We start from the raw sequence: 12,109 nt of genomic DNA, 5'->3' as shown, positions 1-12,109 counted from the left end.
TTTCACGGTTTTTGAATATGCAAATTAGGGGTGGGAAGTGGAAAACATTTTTACTTCCTTGTTTTGTGACAAAAAGTCACATGATTTCCCTCCCCGCCCCTAATTTGCATATGCAAATTAAGATTCGGTTCGACCAGGCAGAAGGATTCGGCCGAATCTGAATCCTGCTGAAAAAGCAGTGAGCACTAATACATCTTCTAGGCAAAAGGAGCCCCCCCTATAAGATCTATTGGATCTAAGGGACAGATTTATAAAAGGTCGAGGTGAATTTTCAAATGAAAAACAATTAGAATTTTGAGCTATTTTTTGTGTACTTCGACTAGGGAATAGTCCAAATTCGATTCAAATTTGAAAAAAATTAGAATATCGAAATTTATCATGTATTGTCTCTTTAAAAATTCGACTTCGCCATCTAAAAACTCCCGAATTGCTGTCTTAGCCTATGGGGAACCTCCCAGAACCTATTTGGAGTCAATTGGTGGACTTTGAAAAATTTTTTTGGAAAAAATTTGAATCGAATGTGATATTCCTTCGATTCGTACAATTCGAATTTGGCTGAATACAGACCTATTCGACCAAAAAAAAAACTTTGACTTCATTTCGGTTGGTCTTTTTAAATGCGAAGTTTTTTCAATTCGAAATTCAACCCTTGATAAATATGCCCCTAACTGTCAATGAATATCTGACACTCAACTGCTGCATGAAGACAGAATGAAGAGAAACAGATACTGAGATAAACTTGATTATTTCAGAAACAGTACAGAATATTTAATTGATTGTATTTAGAAAGTTTCATATTTCAGTATGACGAAGTTTATATTAAATTTTCATTTTCGCGATAGTTTCCCTTTAGCTTACAGTAGATTTCTTATTGGTTGCTATGAGTAACTGCCCTGGTGTAGTTTAACACTGTGATTACATCACTGCCATCTGTTCTTCTCTAAAATGGAAAAAAACTTTGGTTAACCGTTCTACAACAGAAATAAGTGTTATGGGAATACAGGTATGGGACCTGTTATCCAGAATGCTCGGGACCTGGGGGTTTCCGTATAACGGATCTTTCCGTTATTTGGGTCTTGATGCCTTAAAGGACAAGGAAAGTCTAAAATAGAATAAGGGTAGAAATGCTGTATTTTGTATACTAAACATAAACATGAACTTACTGCACCACAAGCCTAATCAAACAAATGATTTCTGCTTTCAAAGTTGGCCACAGGGGGCTGTCATCTTGTAACTTTGTTAAACATCTTTGCAAGACTAAGACTGTGCACATGCTCAGTGTGGTCTGGGCTACTTAGGGATCATCATAAACAAAGCTGCTTGAGTTCTGCATGGCTGGGAAGTAAGACCGGGGCTCCCCCTGCTGTACATAAGTATGATTGTTTCCCTGCAGAGCAGTTAGGGACCGTCTGACAATTCCTATCCACAGCAGTAAATGAAGGGAGAATTTCACTGCATACAGTCAGGTTTCTTATAAAAACGGTACACATTTTTTAATGAAAGTATATTGGAGATAGGTTTCTTTTTCATTAAAGAAAGTAAAAATGGGATTGTATTTTTTTTGCCTTTCCTTGTCCTTTAAGTCTACTAGAAATTCATTTAGGGCTCTTACACATGAGCGTTCCGACCTGCGCTCCCCTGCGTTCCGTTTTTTGGCGTTCAGCCGCAGGGGAGTGCAGGAATAGACGCAAGTCATTATTTGAAATGGGGCTGTACTCTCTCAGGCGCGTGTAGGCGCCGAACGCAGGTTCAGACGCAACATGCTGCATTTTTCCTGCGTTCGGCGCCTACACGCGCCTGAGTGAGTACAGCCCCATTTCAAATAATGACTTGCGTCTATTCCTGCGCTCCCCTGCGGCTGAACGCCAAAAAACGGAACGCAGGGGAGCGCAGGTCGGAACGCTCATGTGTAAGAGCCCTTAAACATTACATAAACCCAATAGGCTTCCAATAAGGATTAATTATACCTCGGTTGGGATCAAGTACAAGTTACTGTTTTATTATTACAGAGAAAAAGGAAATCATTTTTAACAATTTGGATTATTTGGATAAAATGGAGTCTATGGGAGACAGCCACTCCGTAATTCGGAGCTTTCTGGATATCGGGTTTCCGGATAAGGGATCCTATACCTGTATATAACAATAGAGTCAGATCACAGCATTGCTCAGCAGTGGTGATGTCCATTAATCGTTTGCATTTGGTTCTGGAGTTGCCTGTAATCACGGCTGAAGTCTTGGAGTCTGGGTGCAGGAGAGGCATCTGCAAGTTGAAAATGCTCTTGGTGATGTGTGAGCAGATCTTGGTCGGCCTGTGAGAATCATTGAGAATCCTTATTCCTTGTGCAGACACCACACCAAAGTCTGGCCAACACCCGTCATGCTCACGACCCGGTAACCCAGTTTTTCCAACTTGTTGAGTGTCACATGCGGAGGTTCATTCACATAATACTCTGAACTGAGACCAACACAAACAAGGGTTATTAGTAAAGTCGCCTTCACACCTTCATTGGCATCTTTTGTATAAGAATGAGCAGCCCCTGGCACCAGTATGGCTAGCACCCTTCTACACTTAGGGGTACATTTATCAAAGGTCGAATTTTCGAATTCATGTGAGTTTTTTTTTTTTTTTTTTACTCGAATAAATTCGAATATACTCACAAATCGACTGGGAGGTTATTAAGAAAAAAACTAGAATGTCTAATATTCGATCTGACCGACCCAAAAATTGTATTCTAATCATATTGTAAGAATCAAGTTTTTCTCCGGGAAAAAAAAAACCTTGAATGTCAGGAAGGCTATTAAAAAGGGGTGGTTCACCTTTATGTTAACTTCTAGTATGTTATAGAATGGCTGATTCTAAGAAACTTTTCAATCGGTCTTCGTTTTTTCTTTTTTATAGATTTTGAATTTTTTGCCTTTTTCGTCTGACTCTTCCTGGTTTTCAAATGGGGGTCACTGACCCCCTCTAAAAAACAAATGCTCTGTAAGGCTACACATTTAAGGGCAGATTTATCAAAGGTCGAGGTGAATTTTCGTATGAAAAAAATTAGAATTTTGAGCTATTTCTTGTGTGCTTCGACTAGGGGAATAGTCCAATTTGAATTTGAAAAAAAAATTAAAAAAATTAGAATATGGAAATTTATCATGTACTGTCTCTTTAAAAATTCGACTTCGAACCATTCACCATCTAAAACCTGCCGAATTGCTTTAGCCTACGGGGGACCTCCTAGAACCTATTTGGAGTCAATTGGTGGACTTTGGAAAAATAGAACTTCGATTTGAATTCGGTCAAATGCGCGGTTACTTCGATTCGTATGATTTGAATTCGGCCGAATACGGACCTATTCGGCCAAAAAAAAACAACTTAATTTCGGTTGGTCTTTTTGAATTCAAATTTTGAAGTTTTTCAGATTTGAAATCCGACCCTTGATAAATATGCCCCTTAGAGGCCCATTTATCAAAGGTCGAATTTCGAAATTCATGTGAATTTATTTATTTATTTATTTTTAACTAGAATAAATTTGAATATACTCACAAATCGACTGGGAGGTTATTAAGAAAAAAACTAGAATGTCTATCATTCGATCTGACCCAACTCGTAAATTTGAATCGTAGTCTAATCATATTAGAATGGTACGAATCGAGTTTTTCTAAAAAAAAAACAAAAAAAAAAACATCGAATGTCAGGAAGGCTATTAAAGTGGTGGTTCACCTTTATGTTAACTTCTAGTATATTATAGAATGGCTTATTTTAAGAAACTTTCAAATCGGTCTTCATTTTTTCTTTTTTATAGTTTTTGAATTATTTGCCTTTTTCTTCTGACTCTTCCTAGTTTTCAAATGGGGGTCACTGACCCCATCTAAAAAAACAAATGCTCTGTATTGTTACTGCTACCATTTATTACTCATTGTTCTATTCGGGCCCTCTCCTATTTATATTCCAGTCCTTTATTCAAAACAATGCATGGTTACTAGGGTCATTTGGGCCATAGCAACCAGACTGCTGAAACTGCAGAGCTGCTAAATAAAAGGCTAAATAACTCAAAAACCACAAATAATAAAAAATGCAAACCAATTGCAAATTGTCTCAGAATATTGCACTCTACATCATACTAAAAGTTAATTAAAGGTAAAGGTGAATTCCCTGGTTGCTATTGGGTTCTACCCTGGTGTAAAATAAACCAATTGCCGTGAATATCAAAATTATATATATAAATTATAAGGATATAAATGATATCCTTATAAACGGTGACTAGTGATGTCATCAGTTATAAACGGTGAGTAGTGACGTCATTTTTGTCTATAACTTGTGTATTATAATAAATAAAGTACCCCTCGTTGGAAAATATGAGGATATTAGAAGTAACCTCGGAGTTCCATGACCTGTATATGGGCATGGATCTCCTCTGTGACTTATAATATTCTTATGTTTTCCAATTGGGGGTACTTTATTCACTATATAATGAACATGACTCCTGTTTCGTTAGACATGCAATGACATTTTCTGTGTTTAGTACCTTAGCAGCCATTCCATGTTCACACTTACAAATTATTTCCCAGCACTGTCCTCTTATCTGCCTCGAGCTGTGCCATCAACTGTATATCGGAAAATTCATCTCCCACAATCGTAGGTCCGGTCTCCTGTGTAACAAAACAAGTAAGTCATCATCAATGCGTCAAGTCAGTGGGCGAAACCGTATTCTCCATTTCCCAGGACATTATAGACAGACATTGGGGGGGACCTGTTTTAGAAGCAACCGAACTTTCACTTGAAGCAGCACAAATGGTTCTTCCCCATGAGGGTAGTGGGGCTGTGGACAGAGGCAATTTGGACCCCTGTGACTCCTATCCTATCCTATAAGGCAGGGGTCCCCAACCAGAACTGGGCCGCGGACACTACTGAACTGGGCCACCGAGCCCAGCCCACAATTGGATGCCGGCACGCCCAAATTGGATGTGGCATGTGCAAACTTGCCGCTGGACCACCCAAACCCACCATGACCCCGACCCCACCCCCTGATCCTTGCAAAAAAATTTGTCCCCGGTCCAAAAATGGTTGGGGATCGCTGCTATAAGGACATGGATGATTTGGGCTAGGCTTAGTTTAGTTACCTTAAACATTATTAAATATTAAAGGGATCCTGTCCTTGGAAAACATGTTTTTTTCAAAACGCATCAGTTAATAGTGCTACTCCAGCAAAATTCTGCACTGAAATCCATTTCTCAAAAGAGCAAAATTTATATTCAATTTTGAAATCTGACATAGGGCTAGACATATTGTCAATTTCCCAGCTGCCCCTGGTCATGTGACTTGTGCCTGTACTTTAGGAGAGAAATGCTTTCTGGCAGGCTGCTGTTTTTCCTTCTCAATGTAACTGAATGTGTCTCAGTGAGACATGGGTTTTTACTATTGAGTGTTGTTCTTAGATCTACCAGGCAGCTGTTATCTTGTGTTAGGGAGCTGCTATCTGATTACCTTCCCATTGTTCTTTTGTTTGGCTGCTGGGGGGAAAAGGGAGGGGGTGATATCACTCCAACTCGCAGTACAGCAGTAAAGAGTGATTGAAGTTTATCAGAGCACAAGTCACATGACTTGGGGCAGCTGGGAAATTGACAATATGTCTAGCCCCATGTCAGATTTCAAAATTGAATATAAAAAAATCTGTTTGCTCTTTTGAGAAATGGATTTCAGTGCAGAATTCTGCTGGAGCATCGCTATTAACTGATTCATTTTGAAAACATTTTTTTTTCCCATGACAGTATCCCTTTAAAAATAAATTCTGCAGCCAACCCTCAGAGTCAGTACCGACAGTCTTTTCAATGTCAAGTCCCAATCATTAGTAAAAATAAACACAAATAGAAACGTTTACGGTTTATAGAAATAGAATTGCTTTTAATGAAACTTAAAATGATGGGGTAGATTCACTAAAGGACAAGTGGCTAACACTAGCCACAATTCACCAGCGTTGCCATCCGCAGGGACATTGGCAATTCACAAACAGGCGGCAATTTGCTAGCGAAAGAGACCGTCGCTAGCATTCACTCTCACTCTATTGTCAGGCGACATTTCGCTCTGGTGAAAGGTCGTTACTCCGCAAATTCGCTAAAGTGCTGATTTTACTGAACGTTACCTCTCTCGCCAAAGTTGCCCTCGCCACCTCAGACCAGGTGAAGTGCTATAAATCAGTTAGATCTTCCTCAATCTTCTGTCACTTACATCATATCCTGTGAGCCGAAAATGCACTAAAGTTACAAAAACGCTGGCGACTTTTCCTTTTTTAAGCGGGATTGCCTGCAAAAGTCTTAACAAACTTTTTTTGGGGAACCGGTTTTCTCCTGACATTTCATAACATATGGAACTTTAATTTTACAGTGGGCTCATGTGTAGGGCATTATATTAACTCTCTTGTCTTTATTAAGGTTCCCTGGACATTTGTAATAAAAAGTGGTAACTTCAAGCATTTCCACCAACATTTATAATAAAGACGTCCATACAACTTTAAATTACACGCCCTATGCAAATTGACTTAAGCGCAAGATCACTAGTGAATTTTCGCTAGGCACAAACGAGCGCTAGCGCATCTTCGCTATGAAACGCTCGCACTGCCGAAGTAACGCTAGCGAAAGTCGCCAATGTTCTCCACCAAGGGCGTAACTTAGATATTAGTGAATTAGTGTAGTGGTAGCAAATTTGCTGTTCCATTATTAGGTATTTTATGGACTTGGATATGTGTTCACTCCAGTCATTATTAGCACAACCATATAAACAAAACACACTGTATAAGATCCATCACTGTATGACAGACAGACAAATTTACCCTTAATCATCCTTGCTGAAGTAGGGACTCATTGGGGCTCATTTATCAACACTGGGCAAATTTGCTCATGGGCAGTTACCTATAGTAACCAATCAGTGATTAGCTTTTTGAAGCCAGCTGCAAGTAGAACAATCAATGCAACAATTTGATTGGTTGCCATAGGTTACTGCCCATGGGCAAAACTGCCCAGTGTTGATAAATGACCCCCATTGTGCTCTAACGTCTTGCTTGTCATAAATTATAATGACACTAAACAAATGACACTAGTAAGGAATTATAGGATAGGTGGAAGGACGGAGAAAGTAAATAAATAAAAATCTATTTTAAAAAATGTTTTAAACAACAGGATATTCTATATGTCTTAAAATGCCATATTTTATATAGTGAACTTATTGCACGAGGCTAAAGTTTCAGCTTGTCAATAGCAGCAATGATCCAGGACTTCAAACTTGTCACAGGGGGTCACCATCTTGGAAAGTGTCTGTGACACTCACATGCTCAGTGGGCTCTGATTGGCTGTTGAGAAGCTAAGCTTAGGGCTCGTCACTAATTATCCAGCAGAAAATGAGCTTCCCCTGTAATATAAGCTGATGCTACAGGTTTGCTGATTATTAAATTCTGATGCTAATTGCACTGGTTTCTGTGCTGCCATGTAGTAATTATGTGTTTTAATTACTAATCAGCCTTATATTGTGACATTTCTATTCTATGTGTACTGTATATTGTGAGTGGGTCCCTAAGCTCAGTACGTGACAGCAGCACAGAGCATGTGCAGTGAATCAGCAGAAAAGAAGATGAGGAGCTACTGGGGCATCTTTGGAGACACAGATCTTTACTGCTAAATGGCTGTGGTTGCCTTGGGCTGGTACAGAAGCCCAAAACATAATGTGCAACATTTCTAGCTACTTCTTTAGTTAGGTTTTAATTCTCCTTTAAAGGAGTATTATCCATTTAAGTGAAGCTAGTTGTTCATGGTAGCTTGAATCTAGCCTAAGGACTAATCTATACACACAGGACACAAACTGCAAGCAAACAAAACATTTATAAACATTGTTCCCATAGGCAAATACAGAGGTAAGATACATAGTTGATATAGGATCTGATGTCACACAATGGACATTGCAGAGTCTGAGAAATATATACAGGGATAGGACCCATTATCCGGAAACCTGTTATTCAGAAAGCTTCAAATTATGGAAAGGCTGTCTCTCATAGACTCCGTTTTATCTAAATAATCAAAATTTTAAAAACAATATTTCCTTTTTCTCTGTAATAATAAAACAGTAGCTTGTACTTGATCCCAACTAAGATATAATTAATCTTTATTGTAGTCAAACCCAACCTATTTGATTTATTTAATGTTTAGATGATTTTCTAGTAGGCTTGAGGTATGTAGATCCAAATTACGGAAAGATCCCTTATCCGTGAAGCCCCAGGTCCCGAGCATTCTGGATCCCATACCTGTATATTTATACTGTAAATTTCAGAGGCTGTGCAAGTTTCTATTTAGGGAAATTATAGACTGCAGTGATTTCAAGATTGCAAGTCCCCAAAAAAGTAGCAATTATTAAATGTTGCACAAGGATCCCCACTAACAAACCCAGCACGGTCCTAAAGGTGTATAGTATAAGTGGATAACAAATCACAAGGTATAGAAACTGGTGTTCAGAATGTCTAGGACCTGGATAGCCAATATGGTTATTATTTTGTCATCAACATGGATGTATCCAATTCATCCATCAATTAGAAGGTACATTTATGGGATCCGTTAACCAGAAGAAACCCATTTCTCTCTATAATAATAAAATACTACCTTGTACTTGATCCCAATTAAGATATACTGCCAGTTCAAATATATATATATACTGTAGACAGACTGCAGCTCACCGTTAGGAGTGCGTATTTGCTGGTTGTCCTGCGGAGTATCCTGTGTTAATTCCCCAATAGAATCAATCCGAAGAAAAGTTGAAGTGCAGGACAGATCCACGGCAGTAATCTTAGGGGGAGAAGTGACTAACGTTAGCGAAGATTCGCCAGCGTGATGTCATTTCGTTATTTCGCAGATTTAATCATGGTTGCTGGCGTAATTTCACAAGCAAAGGATAGACTGTAGCGGTAATCCTCTCCCTATCGCCTGGGGAGTTTTCACTCTGGTGAATGGACGTAACTACACAAATTCACTAAAATGGGGATTTTACTGAACGTTACCTCTTGCGCCAGACTTGCCTTCGCCACCTCAGACCAGGCAATAGAGTAGATAGGAGTTCCTCAAAAAATAGTTGAAAATTTCCCAAAAAACAATGGCGACTTTTTCCTTTTTCAGGGTGATAGGCTGCAAAAGATCGTAAATCTTTTTGGGGTACCCGGCATCCCCCCTACATTTCCTAACATATGACACATAAACTATACACTGGGCTCATGTGTAGGGCAATATAACAACTTTATTTTATTTTATGAAGGTTTCCCGGGATGGTGTAATGTAATGTATTGGCTGCAACATATACGTCCATTGTACTTTGACTTCCCGCCGTATGCAAATTAGGCAACGCTAGCGCAACTTTGCTTGTTGCAGTAATGCTAGTGCAACTTCGCCAGCGTCCCGCGCCCTGGACGCAACTTCGGATTTTAGTGAATTAGCGTTGTCCTGGCGAATTTACGCCTGGCGAAGTGTTGCGATGTGAGTGAAGAGGACGCTAGCGCAAATTTGACGCTTAGTGAATCTGCCCCTTAGACTGCAAATAATTTTTTTGGAAAAGTTCTTCACTTTCCCAAACAAATTATTTCCAGTCTAAGACTACTGCCGTGGATCTGTCCTGCACTTCAACCTTTCTTCCTTATAGGAGAAGGAAGGGCTAAAACTAAGTAAGCTTTATCAGAAAGGTCTATATAAATACACCAGTAAACCCTCAAATAAAAGATGCTCTGAGTCCTCTGTCAAAAGAAACACAGCATTTCTTTCTTCTATTGTGTACTCATGGGCTTCTGTATCAGACTTCCTGTTTTCAGCTTAAACCTCCAGGGCTAGGGCTTGAGCATGCTCAGTTTGCTCCTCTCCCCCTCCCTCCTCCCATCCCTGCAGTAATCTGAGCTCAGAGCTATAAGTGAGCAGGGAGACACTCAGGCAAGAAGTGATGTCACACCAAGCTAATATGGCAGCTTCTATCCTAAACAAACAGAGAGTGTCTAGAGTTGTTTACTCAGGTATGGTAAAGCATTCTGCAGAATAAATATAGTCTTATAGCTTGTACTATTGTGGCTAATCTATTGGCAATAAACTGTCTTGGAGCTTTCCTTCTCCTTTATTGGAGGCAAAACAATTCTTTTGAGTTTATTTAATGTTTAAATGACTTCTCAGTAAACTTAAGGTATGGAGATCCAAATTACAGAAAGACCCCCTTACTGGGAAAATCCCAGGTCTTGAGCAATTTGGACAACACCTCCCATACCTGTACTGTCTTATTAGTACAGAAAAAAAAGCAATTCAGTTAAATATGAAGAATTGTTTGTTTAGGTGAGACACAATTGGATTTTTTGGATCATAATGGGTTTCCAGATAAGAGATCCCATACTTGTACGGTGTTTTCTAAAATGATTTCCTAGCACGGGGATTCCATGGTGCCATCTCAGACTATGCAGCCGTCAGCAGATCATGGTATTTATAATATAAACAAGGACCAGGAGCCAGATCCTTCCATTCTGCCTGTGGGGCTGATACACTAAATATTGGCAAATTATTATCAAGCAGCTTTGGGAAACAAAACACTCACAAACAGCCCAGTATATCAGCCCCTTTGTATTCACATGGAACATGACATATACATTCAGGGTCTCATTCAATAAGGAGGGCATTTTTCACTTTTTTGCTGCAAAAGAAAAGGCTGTTATGTAAATAAGACTAAATGAATACAGCAATGACAAGAGACAAGTATAAGCATATACACACACCATGCACCAGTATGTTTAGCCCCAAGAGAACAAAGCAATGGGACCAGTCTGCACATAAGCTGACACTCACCATACGGATCTGGGTGCTGATGAGAACATAAGGCATCCTGGCTGCTCTCTGCACGACTTACACCTGCTTGTTGTCACTCTAACTGCCAGCTAACAGCCAAGCAGCTGACATTTAGCATCCAGCCAATAAGCAAGCATTCCTATCTCTGATGTCACTGCAGTGTACCCGGAAGCTCGTGCATGGGATAAGAACCAATTGGTTTGTGATAGAGGGAGTAAAATAAATAGTGAGTTGAATATAAAGTACTTATAAATATTTGACTATAACAGATGCTATTTCAAATGCTGTGTGAAATTGGAACTCCAATAAATCTTGAACTGTTGCAAGAGGAATGTTGTTCTTTTCTTACAGAATCCAGCCTATAACCAGAAAAAGAAGATTAATGGGTGTGAAAAAAATCCTAAGAATGAGCCATACACTTAGGGCTTTAGCACATGGGCAGATTCAGGGAGATTTAGGGGCAAATTTACTAAAGGGTGAAGTGGCTAACGCTAGCAAAAAATCGTCATTTTGCCACTTCGCCGGTTTACTAACGGGCGCTGGCGTAAATTCGCTAGCAAAGTGGACCTAATCTAGTGCTACTTCGCACCCTTACGCTATGGCGAAGGGACGTAACTACGCTATTTCACTAAGTTGCGGATTTTCATGAACGTTGCGCCAGACTTTACTTCCCCAACCTCAGACCAGACGAAGTGCAATAGAGTAGATAGGGATGGTTCAAAAAAATTTTTTTTCTAAGTCCCAAAAAACTCTGGGGTCTTTTCCTTTTTATAGGGTGATGGGCTGAAAGAGAGTGAAATCTTCCCTCCTACATTTGACAACATATGGCACCTAAACTATACGGTGGGCACATATGTAGGGCATTAGAACACATTTATTAAGGTTCCCTGGCCTTGTGTAGTGTAATGTGTTTTCTGCTGCATATACAGCCAGTGTACTTTAACTGCACGCCGTATGCAAATTTCCAATCGATAGCGTAACTTCGAACCGCTGATCGTAACATCGCTACTGCAACTTCGCAAGCGATCGGTAACTTGTGCACAACTTCAGAATTTAAATTTGCTCAGCCCTGGCGAATCTACGCCTGGCGAAGTCAACGCTGGCACAAATTCGGAGGTAAGTAAATTTGCCCCTTAGTCGCCTGGCGACTAATCGCCTCATCTGCGGGGCAACAATCTCCCCGAACTGCCTTCCGCCTTCTATAATGAGAAAACGCCAGCGCCAATGCACTGGCGGCGATTCGATTTCTGATGTTTTCTTCGTGAGGTATCTTCGG

The 12,109-nt window shown here is 39.8% G+C and overlaps 1 protein-coding gene across 1 annotated transcript; it reads right to left on the bottom strand.

Moving 5' to 3' along the window:
* Positions 1-2,060: 2,060 nt before the first annotated feature.
* On the bottom strand, positions 2,061-10,974 carry gchfr.S (GTP cyclohydrolase I feedback regulator S homeolog). Its single transcript, XM_018233778.2, has 3 exons — positions 10,834-10,974; positions 4,547-4,641; positions 2,061-2,455 (listed from the first exon to the last, which is right to left on the bottom strand). The coding sequence occupies exons 1-3, from the start codon at positions 10,867-10,869 to the stop codon at positions 2,332-2,334; spliced, it is 255 nt and encodes an 84-aa protein (XP_018089267.1). The 5' UTR covers positions 10,870-10,974; the 3' UTR covers positions 2,061-2,331.
* Positions 10,975-12,109: the final 1,135 nt, after the last annotated feature.

This window comes from Xenopus laevis, chromosome 8S, assembly GCF_017654675.1.
Source record: "Xenopus laevis strain J_2021 chromosome 8S, Xenopus_laevis_v10.1, whole genome shotgun sequence".
NCBI classification, from domain to species: Eukaryota; Metazoa; Chordata; class Amphibia; order Anura; family Pipidae; genus Xenopus; species Xenopus laevis.
The sequence above is the reverse complement of the archived record's forward strand: the minus strand, read 5'-3'. Positions and strand labels throughout refer to the sequence as shown.